Here is a 21356-nt window from a genome sequence, read left to right on the forward strand (position 1 = left end):
TAACGTAATGTTTTGAATAGATTAGGTTCACGTGTTGTGGAGTATTTTCACAATGTGCTACCGAAGTAAATAATACATTCTCACCACCGTATGTTATTTTAAAGAGTGTCTTTGTTTAAAACAAACGCAACAGCCGATCACTCCGTCAGGGGGCGCAGCGTGGCCACCCGACGACCGGGGAACGCCTCCTCTCTCACAGCAGAAGAAGAAGCTCGCTCCGCAGGTTTGGGGCAGTTGAAGAGCGCGAAGCGGACAGAGCAGTGCGGGAAGAAGCCTCGTGTTCTCCGGTAGTTGCTCGACAGAAAGTACCCCGGGCGACTCGAATCCGTTTAAAAATTAAACCCTCTCAGGTGCGCGTGGACCCTCCGCGAGCAGCCGAGCTCCATCGCAGCCGATAATTTACCAGCTCAGAGGAAGGCTGCTAGGCCTCAGCGCGGCATCGCCATGAGTTACGGTAGGCCTCCGCCAGACGTCGACGGTATGACTTCCCTCAAAGTCGACAACCTGACGTACCGGACGTCGCCCGAGACCCTGAGACGCGTGTTCGAGAAGTACGGCCGCGTGGGGGACGTCTACATCCCCCGGGACCGCTACACCAAAGAGAGCCGCGGGTTCGCCTTCGTGCGCTTCCACGACAAACGCGACGCCGAGGACGCGATGGACGCCATGGACGGCGCGCTTCTGGACGGACGCGAGCTGCGTGTTCAGATGGCCCGATACGGCAGACCCCCTGATTCCCACTACGGGGGCAGCGGCGGCGGCGGTGGAGGTGGTGGCGGCGGCGGTGGAGGAGGCGGCGGAGGCGGCGGAAGAGGAGACCGACGAGGAGGGCCTACCAAGAGATACGGCGGCCATGGGCGCCGAAGCAGAAGGTAAGGATGCTAACTTTGTTAGCCAAGTACAGCTAGCAGCCCGACTCCATTACCTCATCTGCATATTCCGCGTGTTCTCGGTCTATCGAACAACGCGTCGAACAAAAGAAACAAACATGGCGGATTTCACGGATCCGCTCAACGATTATTCACTGATTCGATTACAATTTAACGATATATATTTTACGGCTAAGTTCGTTTGTCAACTAACATTTTCATATATTTTAAATCATGCCGATCTTGCCTACTTAGAAATACGCGCACAATACTTTTAGTTTGAGGATGTAGTTATTTTTTAAATTGAGAGATTCGTCTATATAATGTCTAATAACCCACTCAATGCATTCAGCTCCTCCCCCAGCCCGAGGCACCGGAGACGCAGCCGGTCCCGCAGCAGGAGCCGCTCTCGTTCCCGGAGCCGGTCCCGTTACAGCAGATCCCGGTCCAGGTCCTACTCCCGCTCCAAGTCCCACTCCCCCAGGAACAAGAAGGTCAAGGCGAAGTCCCCATCCCGTTCAAAGTCAAAGTCAAAGTCAAAGTCAAAGTCCAAGTCCAAATCCAGGTCCAGGTCCCGATCCCGATCCCGATCCCGATCCAAGTCTAAGTCTAAGTCCAAATCAAAGTCCAAGTCCAAGAGTCGCTCCAGAAGCCACACCCCGGCCTCCAAAAGAGAATCCAGATCGAGATCTAAAAGCCCACCCAAGTCTGCAGCAGAGAATGGAGGTGAATCCCCGTAGAGCTCAGGAACAGGTGAGTCCAGTAACACAAACCTAGATGTGTGTGTGTGTGTGTGCATGTTTTCATCGTCTTTTGTGTGACGTCATTAGTGCGACGTCATTAGTGCCGTGACAGACTAGCTCAAATGGCTGTGACCAGTAAGTGTCCCCTCAAGCAGCCCGTCAGCAGAGCCCCCACCATAACTACCTGTTTTTAATCGACAGTTTAGACTTCCATTGAGCACCCGGTCACATGTTCTGTCATACTTGGTGTGCAAGCTCTTCATTTTCACTGACTGCTAAACAACGTGTTTGTCAAGGACAGCCCTGTAAACCCAAATCTGGACTTCTCTCCTTCCTAAGCTGCGGCATCCTGTTTGCTAAAGCGGAGTTTGAGCTGAGCTGAGGCAGTATGAGCAGTTAGAAGGGATGTGGTGAGCTGTCCACAGGCCGCCTGCTGCTGCTGCTGGTGGTGGTGGTGTGCAGCAGGGTGGAGGCAGTCAGAGTTGGGGTTTGGTGTTGAGGTACGTCTGTCTGTGTCTCCGCCACTGGACGCCAAACTGTCCGCCAGGTGGTCGCCACGGGGCTCCGAGGTCGGTCCGACTCCCCCCGTCTGTCGGTCCGGGTGCATTTCCAATGTGACAGATCCCCATCAAAAACAATATAATTATACCCCCCCCCCCCCACCGGGGTGAACAGACCTCTATTGTAAGAAATACAATGATTTGAGAAATATTTTTCAATCCAAGCAGATGTTTTTTGCTTTACTTGTGGTGATGTGAGAGGTCTTAAATCTGCCAATGACCCCCCTATTGGCTGCCTTAAATAAAATGCTCCTTAAACCAGTAAATCCTGGCGGGAAATCCTGTCCCCAGCTGAGATGTTTGTAGATAACAAGGACCTCAAACTATAGACATTTACCTGTTTGTTGACGTGATGAAGTCAAAGCTAACTTGTCCTTCTACAGTTTCCAGGTGAAGACGCAGCGTCGAGTCGTCGATCCGACCTGAGCCAACGTGTCCCGCTGTTAAAGGTTATTATTGTGTCTTCCATGCTTTGCTTTGTTTTATTCATTTGGCCTGAAAAGAAGTCGTGTCGCCTCATTGATGTGCTGTGATTTTATTTTCATGATGATTTTAAAATCTGGGTCAGTGTGGAGAGGAGTCAGTGACACGATCACGAGCTCCGAAGTTTGTACTGTTGCTCTTTTTCTTTTGTTCTCCTCTCTGGGCCCAACAGAACCAGTGTGATCCTGGATTAGCTCACTAAAGCTCCACTTGCCCCCAACGAAACGTCATAACAACCAACAATGGGAGGAGTTAAAGATCCTTTTAGTTGATCTAATTATTACACTGAGAGATTGTAAACATTTAAATGACTGGCTGATTATTTTCACCGTTGAGCCCTTTTCTACATTTGATCTTTAAAGTTGGTGTATTTTCTTTCCCTCGCTATGTGGTCAGTTTGATCCTGTGGAGACGTAGCTTTGTTTTGCTGTTTAAGTTAGCGTATTGTCAATAAACTGAAACGTGACATAATCAATCTCCCAGGACAACGTTGACTGAACCTGATGCGGAGTTTGTCTTTTCTTTTGACCCTAATCCTGTTTGTGTTTGTTTTGTGCATCAGGCGCAGTTGTGTAGCCGTTGAGTTGTGCTGGTTAGCTGTTAAGGTGGCGTGTTGCTCTGCTGAATCCAGTATTCTCCAGAGCGCTCCTGTGACTACCAGTGAGCGGCCGCTGCAGTCTCCCTTTGTAAGACATGTGCCCCCCCCCCCCCAAAATGCGCTCATGGATGACAAATGTGACTTTCATTAAAGATTTGGTGTTTTGTCTAAAACTGCCTCCGTTCAATTTTTTTACTTTTTGGTGCATGATGAAAAATCAGTAAAAGTATTAATACTGTAACATTTAGACACTACACAAAACAACCAGTGACTTGATGCTAATATTTAGCAAAGTATTGATTGGTGTTTATGTTTTAGATTTAGTTACATTTAACAACCATATTAAAGGCTTTATTTAGGGTTATGCCTCAATGTCGCCATGTTCATATAATAGAGGGACCTCTGTATCCCGTCATCAAAAGGCCAAGTGACCTGTTTGGCACTGACTTTACAGCAAATACGGAATCTTCATTTATAAAGCCTTGCATTAAGAAACTGAGCCATTACATCCACATGCAACTGAATAATGTACTTACATTTGAAGGTTTGACTAGACAAAGAACTAAAAAAACCACTTACTCAAAGGGTTTGTCCAGGCCTGATGTTGCAAAGCACCCTACAAAATAAGTGGCCTCAGTCGCTCCACTCTCTAAAAGCTGATATTGAAGTTCACATCAGGTTGATTAGAAACAAACCCATTTATTTAGCATTTTTTATGAAGTACTGCATTATGTAAAATCAAGATTTGGAATGGGACAGAATCTAGGTCAGAAATAGAGGTTATAAGAGCTCTAATGCAGTCCAGTCTATGAAACCATGACAACACGCCACCATATGGAGACTCAACGTTTTATTGAAACACCTTGAAGTACAAAACAAAAAGTTACATGAAACTGCCTCCTTGTGGCACAAGACCTAAAAAGGATTTTTTAAAAAGGATATAAACAAAAAGGGGGAAGAGGAGGTTTGAGATGGGGGGGGGGCGTCATCACCACTCATCCCTGATGTGTGGAGCTGCAGTGGTGTGTCTTTGTGAGAGCCAGCCTGTCCCCCGGTGTCGTGGGGGAGCGGTGGAGTTACACAATCTCATGTTTGTCAGAGGTAATTCACGTGTTAGTTAGGAGCTGGTAGGGTGGCAAGGAAGGAGGGCAACAGCAGCACATAGGAGGGGGGGGTTAATGGCCTTCGCGGAGGGAGGGCTGCCAGCAGCTTCTAGAAACCGTGGACTTTGAGCTGCTCCTCCTTGGCCAGACCAATCTGAAGAAGAAAGCAGAGATCAATATATATAAAACATTAATAATAAAACATCTGGTCCGAAGCAGACAGACAGACACGGACCTCGATGAGAAACTGGCAGATATTCTTGCGCTGGTCTCCCTGAAGCTGGATCACTTCACCATACTCTGGGTGCTCAATCACTGTCCCATTGCATGCAAACTTCTGCAAAGACAAAACAATCGAGTCAGTGCCTGCAGGGGCTGAGCCCCCCCCCACCCCCCCATGCAGCAGGGAGTCATGAAATGCATTTCAACCCTCTGGACTCACCTTCTTGAAGGCCTTGACTAGCTTCTTCTTATCATAGTCGATGGCGATGCCCTGGACAGTGGTGAGGGTCTTCCTGCCGTTCCGCTGTTGGATTCTTATGTGGATATAGTCCTCTGTCCCGGCTGGGAGGCGGTCATCACCCTTAGTTGCATCAGCAAAGGGGTCTGCAGGAGAAGGATAGAGGTAACTACACAGCTCATATTCACATTCGGCAGAACGTGAACTGGGGATGTCCGGCCAAGGCCGGGCAGCGGGTCCAAGCCCAACGGAACCAACTACCAACCGGGAACGCACGTGAATCACCGTCATGACAGCGTTCGACTTGCGATAATTCACTGTGGCACCTCAAATGGTGCTAGCGGGTTCATCCGCTGTGCAGCGGCCATTTTCGCCTCTACGCCAACGCGTCGGAAGAATAAGCTAACTAGCGCAGTGAAGGCCTAATGGCGGCAGCTTGGGCCCAAGGCCTGCTAGTCTTTTGCAACGACCGACAAAAAGTTCCCCCAGGCAATTTTAGATCTGTGATGAACATTAATATCCAATCAAATGCTTTCGGAATTAGTGTAATAATGTACGAAAAGCGGTAAAAAAAAAAACCTCGACGTGTGGGAGAAGCGAGCGGTTAGCTTAGCTGCTACTCGCCCTTCCCCCACCTTGTCTGCCGGTTCGGTTCGATTATGACGACTTACCAAAAGTTTGGAGGTTCTGGATATCGGACATACGATAAGATTTGCTTTCCTTTCGGATAATAACTTGGTTAGCGAGCGGTTCGTTGACTGACTGTGACCTTTATGTCGTTTCTAGGTGTTCGCCTGTTCTCGGAGGACGGTGCTCGGCTTCAACGGCTCTCACAAAATGGAGCTCCTCGCAGTCTGCAGCTGGAAAACAAGTCTTTATAGCCCCGCCCCGAAACCTACGTCATTACGTAATTGACGTACGCAAGCGTCTTCTGCTACCGCGCCCCAATGTTGCTCAACTTTAGTTGAAATCTCACGTCATCCTGTCGCAATATAATGCACATCAGGAACATGACCAAAAATAAGTAAATAACACACGTGTACACAGTGGAAGTTATACATAATAATGCATTAATTATAAAATTTAATATAAAAAATAAGGTTCAAATAGTAGAAACCAGTGTGTTAACTTTCCACCTGCTACAAGTGTGAAATAGAAGAGCAATAACAGGAAAGCAAATGAATGAAGTTTTAAAAAAAGATGCTTACGAATTGAAATTTGTGAATGATTTTGGAACAGCACTAACAAGTAAAAAAGGCTCTGAGCACTTTATCTATCGGTGACTTAACATGAAAACACCACACGCATGGAAGTTAGTAAGATCTTCTCCTTCGCGCTACCGAGCTCGCTATTTTGTCCCATATAGGGCCACCGTACCCTTCCGAGTCTGCCTCCATGGCAACGCTGGTGCCGCCACAGCTAATCCCATTTGTTTTCAGGGGAAAAGCTTTTTTCAATCATAGTAAAGAAACAGCAAGATAATGTGACTTCACTTCAACTGTACCGGCGTTTGTTTGTATTGATCATGGTGCATCTGTGAGAACACAGAACGGTAAGATGTTGTTAGCTGCCATTGGAATGTAGCGTCAGCTAGCTAGAGCGCTAACTAGCTAACGTTAACTCAGTCACTAGGCCAACTTACTTTTTCCTGTGTAGTGTATTGGGAGCAGTATTGTTGAGCATTGTAAGAGTTGCATTTTAGAGAAGAAAGTGAAATACAGCAGACATATTTAGACTCAGAACATGTACCTCAGGGCAGTATGTGAGCACTTAGATTCAACATTTAAAAGAAATCACTGTTGTCCTCCTGCCAGAGATGTGAGCTGTGTGGTTCAAGACGACTTCTCACAAAGAGACAATGCCGGTAAGAAAGACCCCGTTTCGACCCACGGCTACTCGGTTCTGTGTACGTGTACCTCATGATCCTCCCGGTGCTCCCCAGGTGTTGCCTGTCTGGGAGCTTTCCATCCCGCTCCCAGCGGTGCTGATGATCACTCTGGGTCTCTACATGGTCGTCCTCGGGGTCGGGCTGTGGATCCGGTCATGTCTGAAGGTCAGAGCTCCAATTCACATTTAAACTCTCCTTTTTGAATAAATTATTAGCGTTTTCTTTAAATGATTTAACGCAACTCTAATCTCATCTCACAAAGAATCGCAGTGAGGATTGAAGGAAGCGGAGATTCTTCTCTTCTTAGTGTTTTATTTCGAATAGAAAATAACTATTGTCATGGGGAGACAGGTTCCTGTCACAGAGCTTTGCACATTTAAAGTGTTTGTTCTGGGGGTGACAGCCTGCCTCATGCCAGGTCACCTTCTAGTTCTGCACCTGTGTAAGTTTGGGCACAGACTCCTGCAGGTATGAATATCAATTTTGAGAAACTTTCAATGCATTTAGTCTGTTCCTTAATTCACCATCTGTGCAAACAGGAGGTCCAGAGCTGCCATGATGTTGAATCCATAAATGCTGCAGCTTGGGCTCTGATGTGTGTGTCTCTGTCTCCTTTGTCCCTCACAGGACCAATGTCCTGCAGAGTGCGTGGACTGCTGTCCCAACATCTCCCTCTGCGAGCGCTGCTTCCGCTTCGCACAAATGTTTGACTGTCGCCTGCCGACGGTTCGCTCGTGTCGGGCCGTTTCGTGTCCTTCTCCTACGGTGAGAAGCACCGCCGACAAATTGGGTTCATGTTCAATGTCTCTCTGTCCTTCTGTCTTTCGTCCGACCTGATGTGTCCCCTTCCCCCCTCCCCCGCAGTGTGCCGGATGTGACTGTGCCTGCACCTGTCAGCCTCCGGAGTGTGACTCGTGTAACTGCCTCTGCTTTGAGATCCGGATTAAGTAGCTGTGTGTGCGTGTGCGTTTGTGACCTTTCACCTTTGATAGAAGTTTGGAGAGGATTTTTTTCTGCCAAAACACCGTTAGCCGATCAGCGTGTCACATGCAGACGGCTCTTATTTATAATTTGTTTAATACGTTTTTTTTACAGATTATACAATACACATTGTGATATCATACTTTTTATGGAAAATGAATGAATTAAATAACCAAGCAGGATATGTTTATTTGTTTTTGTTTGGTCTGATCCAGTAAATTAAAAACCCCTTTGAATACAAGTCCCTGTGATCTCTAACCAGGAGATTTAAATGCACTGTGGTACTTTAAAAGACTTTCATATGAGCTGTTTATAATTATGTGTTGTCCTCCTTTTGATTGAACAGAGGGTCTGACTTATGTTCCTTATGAACTGAATGAACACTGAGCCTCTTACGCAAGAAAACACATCAGAAGATGAAAACAATGTCTTTTTATTTTGTAGATAATAAGCAAGTCCATGTTGAGGGTCTGGGAGTCGGACGGAGATCAGACGTCTCTTCATTAAAAGCAGAAGAAGTGTTTTCACATTCAATCTTCAGAGCGAATAACATAAAGGACATTTGTGTCTGTTAATGCGGCCTCAGGTAGATACGACACTTCAGATAATGTAAGGAAGATGATTGACAGGTAGATCATTGTCTGTTCTTCAGATCTAGTGAAGTAATAATCAATAGTAATGTAATCAATGAGTATGATCTCCCTTTAGATTTCAGAGCATTACGCTACATCATTATATTCTAAAATCAATCCAAATTATCACCAGAGCACAAATATCACGTAAAACAAAGTTTTCACCATTGTCTTCATGGTACTGAACTAAAAATAACAATAAAAACAGGTACATTTATTCAGTGCAACTTTCTTCATTTCAGACATCAAAATCTGTCCTTAGAACAAACAGAAGTGGTTTTATCTTTTAAGACAGACAGGAAGTGGATCTTTTGGTCCTTAGAAACAAAACTATATTTACTACGTCGGCTCGCGTCTGGCTTCATTACCCCCCTCCTCCCGGTCACAAAGGTTTCACCAGACTCACCAGTCAACATTAGCCTAACATAAGGAGGGTGGAGGCTCCTACAGGAAGAGGGGAAGACAAACGGAGAACACAAGCAGGTGGAGGAAGAAGAAGAAGGAGGGGGAGTGAGCAACGTGATCCCCGCTGGAGGCCGTGGTGTTGGTGGAGGCCGTGGTGTTGGTGGAGGGCGTGGTGTTGGTGGAGGGCGTGGTGTTGGTAGTGGAGGCGACGGAGGGTGACAAGAAGCCCACCGTCTCACGCAGAAATTTCTGGAAGCGGCTCAGCTTGGGGAACACCATCTGCAGAACTCGCGTCTGCCCGGTGGTGTTTCCAGAGGTTAACACCGCTGCCTGGAACCAGGAGCCATCCAGCTTACACATCAGTGGACCCCCAATGTCCCCCTGCACACACACACACACACACACACACACACACACACACACAGGTTCAGTCACATCTTCGATGCACGCTGATTGACAGGTCTCTAGGTCACTCCTCCTTAGTCCACAAATGGTCACTTCCTGTTAACTTGGCTTCGTAACATCAGGCCGCTCACTGCTTATTCACATTCTGTGTGCTCATGTATCTGCTGCGCAAAGGATTGTGGGTCAGAAGAGCAGGCTGGCTTGTGCCCGGATGCAAAGGAACATCCTGGTACCAAGTGTTGTGACACACTAAATCTTTTCCTTCCTCACTTCACGTCTCTCTACACTTCCTCAATAACAAAAAAGATAAGAGATTTTAAAACGTTTCAGATAAAAGAACGTTCACATAAGGACTCATTAAGCATCTCCATAAGGACGGGCCTGTCCCCTGTGGTCCCCCACCTGCTCCAGGGTGAAGGTCCCGGTACAGATGGTCTCTCCGGACGCCGACGCGTTCCCACAGTTCTCCACTGAGGTCTGGAACTCCTGCAGAACTTGTTCCACTGAGGATGAGAGAGACAAAGAGGTGAGAGATGAAACATCTGGATGAAGGATGGGAGGAGCCTCGTGGTCCTGGACTCACCTCCTCCTCGCCCGGCGTTCCATCCGGCGGCCCAGCACATGGAGCCCACGGCGAAAGTGCGTCCGTTGTCCAGGCAGATGGGCTGGATGTAGGAGGACAGGACGGGCCGGCGGGCCAGCTTCAGCACCGCCACGTTGGACCCGTTCAGGTTGCTCATGGTGATGTTGGTCACGTTGAGGGTCACCTCGAAGGGGTTGGACCCGTTCTGCTTCAGCCGGCCCAGCACCACGGTCCACTCGGACGGAGAGGGGGGGCTGCAGGAGGACGAGATGAATGATTGTTTAAGGACCGGTTCGGCCCCGTTAACCGGCCCACCTCCCTCGCTCTCACCTGGAGAAGCAGCCGGAGTCGCTCAGCACGGCGTCCTCGCCCACCAGGGTCCCGCCGCACACGTGGCTCCCGTTCTTCTGCAGGCTCGCCATCCAGGGCCACACCCCCGCCGAGGCCACGGAGCCCCCCCCCAACAGACGGGAGTTCAGGGAGGCGCTGCCGCAGACCACCGCTGGAGGAACAGCCAGAGGTCAGAGGTCAAGTTAACGATGATGCCACCTTTACTTGAACTCCATCGTATGGAAACATCTACAGCACATAGATATTTATACAAAGCGGTCTGGACTCACGTTGGGGCGCTGTGGTCGGGGGCGGAGGCAGGCCGGGGCAGGTGACGCTGAGGTCGCTGTCGGTGCCGGTGGAGGTGAAGACGATGAAGCCCGGCTGGTTGCTGGAGATCTGGCTGTTGATCCACGACTGGTACTGGGACACCCTGGTGTAGACTCCAGGGAAATTGGGCAAAGCACAACCTCTTCCAAAACTCACGATCCCCTCCTGGACCCAGACGCCGCCCTGCTGGCTCACCAGCGGACCGCCCGAGTCCCCCTGTGAGCAGAGAGGCATTCAGGATCACACCCTCTGCAGGGGGTCAAAGGGAATCAGCCAGCGGAGGGGATGAAGATGGTCACCTGACAGGAGTCCTTCCCTCCAGCACGCAGCCCGGCACAGATCATGTTGTCTGTGATTTGGCCCACTCTGTAGTCACAGTTGCACTGTCTGTTCCCCACGATGGGCACCTCCACCTCCATCAGGGCTTGTGGGAACGGAAGGGGAACTAGAGGCAGAAGATTCAGCTCAGTCACCAGAGGAGGACTGTTTGAGCAGCATCCCAGAGGAGACCAACTCTAAAGATGCATCTTCTGTAGTGACCACCAGGGGGCGACTCCTCTGGTCCTTCAGAAGTCTATGAGAAAATGACTCCACTCTCTTCATTTAGGAGGGTATGGTCTATTAGAACCCACGCAGACCGACAGGTAGCATCAGGTAGTTCTGCCCAAATAAACCACAAAGGTGCCGTTGAAGTGAAACTCCGCCTTTTGGTGGTATAGCACCTTTACCATCAGCACCGTTAAACCCCCCCCCCCCCCCCCCTCCAACCCACCTCCAGAGCCGATGGTGCCCCAGCCGGTGACCCAGGCGTTGATGCCGCTGTAGAAACTGCTGCCGGGTGACGCCAGGCAGACGGGCTGGATGAAGTTGGTGAAGGACACTGGCGAGGTCAGCTGGAGGAGGGTGATGTCGTTGTCGTTGGTTGCCGAGTTGTAATCGGGGTGATTGATGATTCTCAACACCGTCCTCGGCACCTCGTTGGGGTTGGAGGTCTGCTGGTTCTGGCGGCCCAGGTACACCACTAGGTTGTTGGTGCTGGGTCTGCAGAAAGAGGGAACGGAGCGCTAGAGCGTAGTGGGGGGGCAGAATCAGGAGAAGCTGCTGTGGTTGGGAGGGGGGGCTCACGGTTGGAAGCAGTGAGCAGCAGTCAGCACCCATTGATTGTTGATCAGCGACCCCCCACAGAAGTGACTCCCAGACTGTGTCAGACTGGCCTGCCAGGGCCAGCTGCCCTCAGGGGCCACCTGCCCCCCCACAATGCGAGTGTTGAGTGGGGCCCGACCGCAGACTGGGGGGGGGGGGGGGAACACAGTGAGCAGCAGCTTCATGGTTGGTGGTAAATAACCATGTTATCTACTGAATGGTTCCACATGTTTGTCATTGAAAACATTCATGTGACTCTAATATGAAACGTCAGCAAATTCAAAATGGCCGACTTCCTGTCAGATTAGGAATCTTTCTTTGAGGTTCAGTGAAGAAAAACATGGAACTTACCAGCGAGCTGTGAGAGGGACTCTGGAAAACAGGAAACAACAGCTCAGTTTTAATATCGCTACCAATGAGGTACTGACAGCTGATATCTAATCAATAGGAGGGTGATCAGCTGCTGGATCCATTGGTTCAAGGAGCAGAAGGATTCTTTTATCATCTGAACTAATGTCAGAACAGTGAAACATGTCCAAGCAGTTTTCTTGTTCCTTTGTGAGTCCAAATGTCACACCATTACAATAACACACAAAGTATTCACAGTATTCTGAAGGAACTGTGTAATGGCAAAATATTTCTAACTCTTCTAAATGCTTCATTGTATGACCAGTGTATTAATTGCAAGTGCTGGGATGTTGAGGCCATTGGAACAGAGCTGAAGTTTTTCACACTGATAAGATGTCTCCAGTGTCCTGGCTGTAGAGACTCAACAAGTAAGTTCACATGTGTTGAATGTAAGCAAGATGCCACCTGTAACTGAACTGAGGTATAAGATCGGCCATGATGTGAAGGGGGAAGGTTCTTGGCAGTCTACTGAGCACGTAGATGCTGTGACCTTTCTTCCCTTGCAAGGAAATAAACTGAGAAAGACATATTTGACTCAGGGCCTAAGGGTATTAGATAAGCAATTGGATGCAAGACAGCCCAGTGAGGTAAAGTATTGCACCAGATAAACTGTGATAAACCAATAAGTACTGTGATCTTATATGTTGTGTTGTAATTGAAGTGTACTAGTTATAAGATGAAGACAAACTATGTATACTATGTTATATTCACTCTTTGAGGCATAAAGGCAAAATGTTTCTTCATAGAATGCATTGGAATGTGAGGGAGAGATGAGACAGAGAGGGGTTTCAGATTCACACATGGCAGTTCACACCTGGATGTGAAAAGGCTGGACCAGGAGGAGATACATTAAAGAAGGAGCCAATGAAATTCGAATACACCCAAAAGACGGCCCCCCGAGAGCTTTTGAATCATCGAACCGGGACAGGAAGAGTTAGAATTTTCTGCAGCCGTTCTGATAAGTTACCTTTGACCTCGTCGGAGAATTCTCTATTTTGCGAATATATTACTATTCACATTGTACTTCACTTTGTAATTGTAGGCCTTACTCTTTGTTTAGTTATTAAATACTTTTTGATTTTTAAAAGTTCGAGCCAGGTGACTCTTTTGATTCATCGTAGCGTGATCTTCCTCAAGGGGCTTCAGAACCCAACATTGTCTGTGCACAAACTTCCACCACAACTGCAGTCTCACATTTCTAAACACTAGGGCCGGGACTTTAGCGTGTTAATTACGATTAATTAATTACAATGTGAATTAAGATTAATTAATTACACAAAAAAGAACACATTAAACATTTTTTACGCATTTTTACACTTATTTTTTGCACCGCGGAACGTTTCTCACTGGATGAGTTTCGGGGGGACCGATTATACTGGAGCACCAACTAGCGTCCATGACTTCAGACAACAACAAACCACAGTGAACATGAACGAAGAAGCTGACGAGACCGTGTCGGGTGGCCCCGTGAATGGGAAATCTTCTTATAATAAACACACGGATGGAAGCGTCGATAAGAGCGTGGTTGTGTGCAAGCTGTGCAACAAGGAATTCACATCGAGCCTCAAGTATCACCTCAACGCAACACAATTAGCAGCTAGCGTGGACGTACAAGGACCCACACCCAACCCACACTGCACCAGATGACTGGTTTAAGGACCAGGGTAACTAAGTCCACGTCTGACAAAATAACCAATGTTCTGAATGTACTTGAAAGTATTGGTCTACTTAAAAAAACATAGTTTACAGAAGGTCTACTTACCTATAGGCTACCTGAATTTCTGAAAGTACTATATTTCTAAATATGCTATTTCTACTCTTGTCTGCTGGAATTGGTTGAACAAAAATAAAAATCCATGTGAAAAAAAATACTTCTCGCTGTTCTCAGGTCAAATATTTATGCAATTAAAATGCGATTCATTTCGATTAATTAATTACAAAGCCTCGGGTCCCGGCCCCACTAAACACACATACAGTATATGTATGTAGTATTCATGATATATGTGTCTAATCTATACTGTGTATTTCCTGGTCTTATGTCCTAAGTCCTCTTCATGCATCCCATGTTTCTCATGAGGATCAATAATCAAACACACGTGTTGTTGTCTCATGGACTCAGTGGAAGTGTCTCTAACGTTGTCCCCTCGGACGCTAGGACGTCCACGAGCCAAGGGACACGTGTTTGTTGTCACCTTTAGTGATGGATAGAGGAGCTCTCCACGTATATATCTTTTTTCTATGATAAGTAAGGAATGTCTTGTGGGGAGAGACAGACAAAGACATTTCTCTCCGTGTCCACACATAGATAAAATGTGTTGACACAGACGTCTCACACCTGAAGGTTTAAACCTGCTATACTGAGACAGTACAAGATGCTCTGACTTTATACTACTGGTATTGTTATTATGTTATGTACGTGTACTACTGGTACTGCTGCTTATTACACAAGGTGACGTAGGTCAGTTAATCCATTTCTGTAGAACAACATTTGCCCAGGCTGCCGTTTCGGAGAAAAGGGGCAAAATTATGGAATTCCCTGCCAGACCATCTTAAATGTGTCTTGTGTGGCGTCATTACATGTCGACGTTCTTGTCAAGTAAGTCTGTTTCGTGTTTTCAAGTCCAGGTCCCTGTTTTAGTCTGTGTTTTTGGCTCCTTCCGGTCCTTTTTTGGTTGGAGGGATTTTGAGTTTGAGTTTTGACTATTAAAGTCCTTTTATTTTTCAACACTACTCCGCGTCTGAGTCCTCCCTCCTTGCCCTCGCACCCGCGTCCTGACACCGACATTAGCCACCTTAAAAAAAACCCACCAAACACCAATTCAGGAACAACGCTGTTTTCATATTTAGTCTATACACTATCCTCTCTGTGTATAATTCTAGACCTCATCTGTCCTCTCCCATTGTATCTCTTTTTTTTTAAATGTTAATGTTAAAACTGTATTTTTTATTTATTTTTATCAAAAATCCCTACTAGGGACAAGTGTCGTGAATTAGCTTTAGCTAAAAACACTATAATACTCACATCAGATGACTTAAAGTTTTATCTATGTTATTTGTATCTGTCCTTATCTAATAATAATAATAATTCTCCTTTGATCAATGTGCTCGTTATTGTGAAAACAAATCTGCTTTTAACATTCATTCATCTTATCAACAATAATTCTAGTAGAAATAATACTAATTGTTATTCCTTAACCTCATGTTCTTTACAGAGAATAAATGTCGGTCTTTAGAGACCTGACACCTTTGTCACCTTCACATCTCATTTTCATACGTCCATTCATACTTAATAAAAGCGGTGCTCAGGATCCGCAGGTGTCATGCCTTCACTCGAGCCTTGTGGTGTGGAGCCGTGACGTGATTGGTCATGTGTGTGCCTTCTTACCTGGAGTCAGCGCGTTCAGCAGGGTTGCCACGGCGATCACTTTGTAGAGAGCCATGACTGAAAGATGCTCCTCACCAGGTGTGCTTCTGCATAAATAGGCTTCTTTGCTCCTCCTCCATCACATGGACACCTGACCGAGGACACGCCCCTTGCCCCACCTGTTTCTTTCCATCAACAGCTATGGAACATTTACTGAAGCAATCTTTTGGCTTCCTCTCTGCTCTGGCAAGAAAATAATCCACAGCCGGGAACTCTGCTCAGACCAGTTTGGTTTATTTTCTTCTTATCTTTTAATTAAAACGAGAAATGCTGATGTTCCTGGAAGGTGTTCAGACCTGATGCAAAGATAAAGGATTCTTCGTTGTTGTTGTTGTTGGACTGCTTGAAGGCATTTCAAGTATTTTTCATAGAATCTTATGTTGGAATGCTGCTTTAGCGTTTCAGCTTCACAGCTGTTCTTGAAATCTTTATTTCAACATCTTCGATTTTTTCCATGACATCTTTCAACAACTGCTATTAAAACCATTCAAATAATAAAATATTCACCTCCGTCTTCAATTCCTGGACTACATCTTCGATATCACATCACATGTCATTTAGCTGACGCTTTTATCCAAAGCGACTTACAATAAGTGCATTTCCACATAGAGATACAACCTCAGAAGAACAAGTAACAAGAAAGTACAATTTTCATCAAATAAGCAGTTTCGAAACATGTCATAGAAAAGTGCCATTATAAGTACAACTTAAGTGCTACAATATGTTAGTGCTACAGTTAGTGTTTTATTCAAGGTAGAGTCTAAAGAGGCGTGTGACTTGAGTTTTTTGCAGAAGATGTAGAGGCTCTCTGCGGTCCTGATGTCATCAGAGAGCTCATTCCACCATCTGGGAGCAGGACAGCAAAGAGTCACAATCTCACCGAGTGCTTTTCTCTCAGTGAGGGAGGAACAAGCCGCTTGGCAGATGCAGATCGGAGTGTGCGGGTTGGGATGTAGGGTTTCACCATGTCCCGGATGTAGACTGGACCCGATCCATTCACAGCATGGTACGTCAGTACCAATGCTTTGAACTGGATGCAGCCACTGGTAACCAGTGAAGAGAACGGAGAAGTGGTGTGGGAGTATTTCAGAAGGTTGAAGACCAGTCGAGCTGCTGCATTCTGGATAAGCCGCAGTGGTCGTATGGCGGTACCTGGGAGACCCGCCAGGAGAGAGTTGCAGTAGTCAAGGCGGGAGATGACAAGCGCCTGAATCAGTACCTGTGCCTATTCTCCTGATGTTGTAGAGCGTGTATCTACAGGATCGTGTTGTCGCTGTGACGTTGGCAGTCAGGGAGAGTTGGGAGTCAAGTGTCACGCCGAGGTTCCTGGCGTGACACTGCTCTACCACTAACTTTACTCTAAATCCACTTCTACTTCGTCTCTGAACACTTCTTCATCTCCTACTCTCTTCTACTCTGTATAACCAACGACCCCATTAAGTGTACACTAGATTTTTATGTTTATGTTTATAGCTCTGCATTATTTAATGTGAATTTCATCTGTTGCCTAATTTATTACCAAATAGTACCAGGCCTGGCCATAAGCCACCCTCTGTATAGCGCTTTATTAAAGCAATAAGGTTGGTACTTTATAAAAAGGCTGTACTTTATCGTCCAATAATGTAACAGTTCGAGGGTGTAGTTAGGCCTGACGCGCAGTGGAGCAAAACACTGAGCTTTTACACACACATGTGAAGGCCATCCTGAATGGCAGGTATAAAATATTGCAAGCCAAACTGAGATAAGAACCAAGATTAAGATGGGGGTTTCCTTTGTTTGAGCATTTGTGTGAAAGCATGTTGGACGGACCTCCTTTCTTCATACACAGGGGCAAAAGGAGACTTTTGAATCACCCTGCTATGTTATTACATATTTTACCACTTCATTTCCCAACTTTCTGAAGAAGGCAAGAGTTAACCCACTTTTAAAGAATTCCCACCCTCAACCCTTCTGTGTGCGTGTGTGTGTGTGGTTCAAGGAGACTGTTAAGGTTGTTAAGATCCGGTCATTTCCAATGTCCAGAACTCCATGCCTAACGTAAACAATGAAAAAAGTGTGTGAGCTCTTCCCCCTTATCTTACACATCTGCTGCTGGTTGACCCGCTGACCTTGCTTCCTTAGTCAGGACAGAAACAGCTCCCATATATGCAACACAAGAAGCTTCTGTCTATAAGTATGTTATCTAGGTCTTAATGGCATTAGTTAGAGCATCCCTCTTCCGCCACATGTCTGGCCCAGCTAACACATCCTGCTTGACCACCGACCTTGAATTCTTCAGCAGAACAAGGCAATGATTTTCCTAACTCAACCCTAAGAAAAAAGCTTTTGATTATCAACTGGTCACCACGCTGATCCAGATATAATCACTGTGTGTGTGTGTGTGTGTGTGTGTGGTTCAAGGAGTCTGTTAATGTGTTAATGGTGATAAATTGTTTTTGCCAGAAGATGGTTCACAGACAGTATGAGCAGACCGGAAAATACGTCATTGATGTGTTATAGCCCACACCCACAATACTAGGTTTTGGGAAGTTTTCAAACTACTTTAGCAGTACCAGATCCTACACTTTGCGAGTGCCAGACCTGGTGAGAGACAGCGTGTCTGCTGTTATTGACCAAGCCATCGCCGAAGCGCCTGAAGGCAGCGTTCTCAATGTTGTTTTACGCGGTCCTTCGCTGGCTAGCGATGTGCAAGCAGTTCTCCGAGCAGACGACTCCTACAACGTAGATCTGTTTATGGAACAAATAGCCCAAGTGGTGCAAAGTAATGATGACACTATATCGGATGACGAATTGGAAATTGTGGTCTCAGTGGCCGGAAATAGAAGTGGCGGTTTAAAGCTAGGGAATGTCCCTTATGATCAGATATTATCTCTGATCATATAGGGGGCAATCTGTACACACCAAACAACAGGGATAATAATCTCTGTTTCTCTATTTGTCTAGCACATTTTAACCATCCAGACGAGGACGCAATTTATAAATTAAGATTTGCATTACAATTACACAACTCTTTGAATTTTGACCCCAATCACAAGGTCTCATTCGCCGATGTAGGTGTTTTTGAAAGGCATCTGGGATTGAAAATCATAATCTTCCACCATACTGCAGGACGTAAGCGTCTGCAATGTTTCAAAACACATGACACACCCCACCCTCCGACAGTTTGGTTATATTTACACAATGACCATTACCACATGATTCTAAACAAGACAGCCTTTTTTGGGGCTTCATATGTGTGTCAGTATTGCTACGAGACATATGAGGTACGCATGCACCACAACTGTAAACAACTGTGCAACGTCTGTTATACAACAGAGTGTCGAACACACGCAACCAAAACACAGAAATGCAACGACTGTAAACGTATATGTAAATCAAAATATTGTTTCGATCAACACAAGCATCCAGAAGCAGTACACTCCGTCGTGCCATGCACAACTATGAAATATTGCGAGGCCTGTGGAAAAACACACTATGCCGGTAAAAAACCCCACACGTGCAAATCGAGCGTTTGTTTACACTGCAAGGCGCCCCGGTTGGAGGGTGAGGACGAGCACAAATGCTTCATACCCATTGAAAGAAGGAGCCCCAAACAGCATACATTTTGTATGACTTTGAGACACGATTTCACGGTGGTAAACACGAGGCGAATTATGTATGTGCGATGGATCTCGAGGGGGACAAATGTTGTTTCAGCACTTTAAAATGCGTGGACAACTTTGTGAGACGCTATAGGAGGTCCAAATACCGGGGTTATACATTCATAGCCCACAACGCATCTGGTTTCGACAACTATATTGTGTTGGAGTATTTTGTAAAACAGAAGATAACGCCCGAGGTGGTCATGAGAGGGAGCCGTGTCATCCTGATGTATGACAAGGCATACCAACAGAGATGGGTAGACTCGTTTAGTTTTCTGCCTATGCGTTTGTCGAAAACACCAGCGGCTTTGGGGTTTGAGGATCTGGAAAAAGGTTATTTTCCACACAAGTTCAACACAAGGGCAAACGAACGCTATGTTGGCAAATACCCAGACCCGTCATACTACGGATATGAGGCCATGTGCGACGCTGAAAAAACTTCCTTCATGCGCTGGTACACCACTGTTTGTGGCGAAAAATTTGATCTCCAGGCAGAGCTTCGCCGCTACTGTGTAAACGACGTAGAGGTGTTGCGGAGAGCGTGCACCGTTTACCGCGAAACATTCTTAGAATGTACGCAGCTTGACCCTTTTTCTTTCACCACGTTGGCATCGAGTTGTATGGGGGTGTTCAAAACATTGTTTCTCCCCAGGGACACTGTGGCTCTGACACACGAGGGAGCCTACACGAGGCAGAATAAGACATATTCTGATGTTTCCATGCAGTGGCTTTAATACGTGTCCCACACGGAGAATATAGAGATCAGACACGCACTCTGCCACGGGGAGCAAAAGTTTTCTCCGTTCTATGTGGACGGCTACAATACGGAAACAAACACTTGTTATGAGTTTGCCGGTTGTTTTTTCCATGGTTGTGTCAAATGTCATGTACAGAGCGTAGGAATCTGACTCTGTTAGAGTTGATATATAAATCCCCACCCCGTGTGAGGAGAGTCATTGTGGCTAATGCAAACGGAGATTTTATCAAAGCGCTGTGTGAGATCGCCCTCAATGTGTTACGGGGCAACATTCCCTTAACCGCCAAACAGTTTGTACTTTTAAAGAAGAAGAAGAATCTCATCAGACTGGTAACCGATAAAAAGATCAGACTTGACAAGAAGAAAAAGACACTCAATCAGACGGGGTGGGGATTTATATATCAACTCTAACAGAGTCAGATTCCTACGCATGCGTGACGACATTTTGTATCACCTCTTTGGTTTTTTAGGCATATACACCACCTGTTGTTCTGCTAGCAAACCCGTTGTAAATTGCGTCCTCGTCTGGATGATTAAAATGTGCTAGACAAATAGCACATTCTTTTGTGTATTTCTTCATACGTGGCAGTGACGTAGTGCTCACTTATACAATCGTAATCGCTGCAATGGATATGGGATGCATTTTTGAACAATTTCAACAATATCAGCAAATGTGTGACGACTCAAGTGACGGAGGCAGACAACACCTGCCTGCCGGGGGAAAACAAACACGCACCCGTAGCCAAACCAGTAGGTTCAAAAACCAGTAGTTCAAAAACCAGTAGGCACGTAACACCGTCACTGAAAAATGGGTTCTCGTTTCAGACTTTACGAGCAAATACAGGATCCCTTTGAGTTAAATTCTAAAGCCTCGCATTAAGACGTACATCCCTTTATGTAAGACTCTGCGCTACTTGCAGGTCGCTGTGTTGTGCCAGATCCTCAATAAAGTTTACCCATTGTCACGGTTTGGCTTCGCTTCCGGTTTTAGTTTGAAGTTTCATGTCTCTTGTGGTCCTGGGTTAACTTCACTTCCTGCCTTGTCTTGTGATTGCGTGATTGATTCCACCTGTGTCCAATCACCTGCACCTCCCTTGTGTATTTAAGCCCTGTGTGCCAGTTGTCCTTTGTCGCGTCATTGTCCATGTCAGTCCTCGTTGGTGCACGTTCTGCTTGAGTTTTGTTTGAATAAATAGCACTTTGTCGGAAGACCCTGCGTCTGAGTCCTGCCTGCCTGCCTGCCTTCAACCTGCACCAGCCGATCGTGACAGAATGACGCGACCATGGAAGGACTCAGCAGGGTTCGATTGGGTACACCCAATATTGGGAGCCCGAGTCACCTTTGCGGGTTCCCGCAGGAATCCAAAGGTGGTTCGGCGGGGCGCTTGCCCCCCAGCCACTCACGAGCCCTGGTTCCCGGACCTTGAGACCCGACAGCGGCGGCGCCGTCCAAACCGTCCGTCTCCGCCCGTCCTGGTTCCAAGACCCCCGTTTCAGCCCGAGTGGGCCCCAAGATGCCCGTTTCAGCCCGAGTGTGCCCCAAGACGCCCGTCTCCGCCCGAGTGGGCCCCAAGACGCCCGTCTCCGCCCGAGTGGGCCCCAAGACGCCCGTC

At 46.8% G+C, this 21356-nt stretch overlaps 4 protein-coding genes across 7 annotated transcripts; 2 read left to right on the forward strand and 2 right to left on the reverse strand.

Annotated features, from left to right (window-relative positions):
* The first annotated feature begins 48 nt into the window (after nucleotides 1-48).
* On the forward strand, nucleotides 49-3407 carry srsf2b (serine and arginine rich splicing factor 2b). 4 transcript variants are annotated; one of them, XR_005120583.2, is made up of 5 exons: nucleotides 49-872; nucleotides 1222-1622; nucleotides 1952-2112; nucleotides 2556-2621; nucleotides 3218-3407. XR_005120583.2 is itself a non-coding variant. In XM_037476245.2 (3 exons), the coding sequence occupies exons 1-2, from the start codon at nucleotides 445-447 to the stop codon at nucleotides 1607-1609; spliced, it is 816 nt and encodes a 271-aa protein (XP_037332142.2). In that variant the 5' UTR covers nucleotides 49-444; the 3' UTR covers nucleotides 1610-1622; nucleotides 2556-3397. The 4 variants fall into 4 exon arrangements, 1 of the variants encoding a protein (XP_037332142.2); XR_005120582.2 differs by lacking the exon at nucleotides 1952-2112 and having other exon boundaries at nucleotides 3218-3402; XR_005120581.2 differs by having other exon boundaries at nucleotides 2556-3399.
* Nucleotides 3408-4088: 681 nt separating this feature from the next.
* Nucleotides 4089-5685, reverse strand: LOC119220331 (eukaryotic translation initiation factor 1b). Its single transcript, XM_037476248.2, has 4 exons — nucleotides 5488-5685; nucleotides 4799-4962; nucleotides 4592-4693; nucleotides 4089-4510 (listed from the first exon to the last, which is right to left on the reverse strand). The coding sequence occupies exons 1-4, from the start codon at nucleotides 5516-5518 to the stop codon at nucleotides 4466-4468; spliced, it is 342 nt and encodes a 113-aa protein (XP_037332145.1). The 5' UTR covers nucleotides 5519-5685; the 3' UTR covers nucleotides 4089-4465.
* Nucleotides 5686-5963: 278 nt separating this feature from the next.
* On the forward strand, nucleotides 5964-8154 carry si:ch211-198p11.6 (uncharacterized). Its single transcript, XM_037476249.2, has 5 exons — nucleotides 5964-6368; nucleotides 6631-6680; nucleotides 6759-6869; nucleotides 7332-7469; nucleotides 7569-8154. The coding sequence occupies exons 2-5, from the start codon at nucleotides 6675-6677 to the stop codon at nucleotides 7653-7655; spliced, it is 342 nt and encodes a 113-aa protein (XP_037332146.2). The 5' UTR covers nucleotides 5964-6368; nucleotides 6631-6674; the 3' UTR covers nucleotides 7656-8154.
* Nucleotides 8147-13008, reverse strand: LOC134132908 (transmembrane protease serine 9-like). The gene is made up of 8 exons (XM_062565796.1): nucleotides 11496-13008; nucleotides 11143-11411; nucleotides 10670-10815; nucleotides 10331-10586; nucleotides 10041-10212; nucleotides 9711-9964; nucleotides 9530-9630; nucleotides 8147-9103 (listed from the first exon to the last, which is right to left on the reverse strand). The coding sequence occupies exons 1-8, from the start codon at nucleotides 11696-11698 to the stop codon at nucleotides 8762-8764; spliced, it is 1743 nt and encodes a 580-aa protein (XP_062421780.1). The 5' UTR covers nucleotides 11699-13008; the 3' UTR covers nucleotides 8147-8761.
* Between the last annotated feature and the right edge of the window lie 8348 nt (nucleotides 13009-21356).

The sequence above is a fragment of the Pungitius pungitius genome, chromosome 12 (assembly GCF_949316345.1).
Source record: "Pungitius pungitius chromosome 12, fPunPun2.1, whole genome shotgun sequence".
Lineage (NCBI taxonomy): Eukaryota > Metazoa > Chordata > Actinopteri > Perciformes > Gasterosteidae > Pungitius > Pungitius pungitius.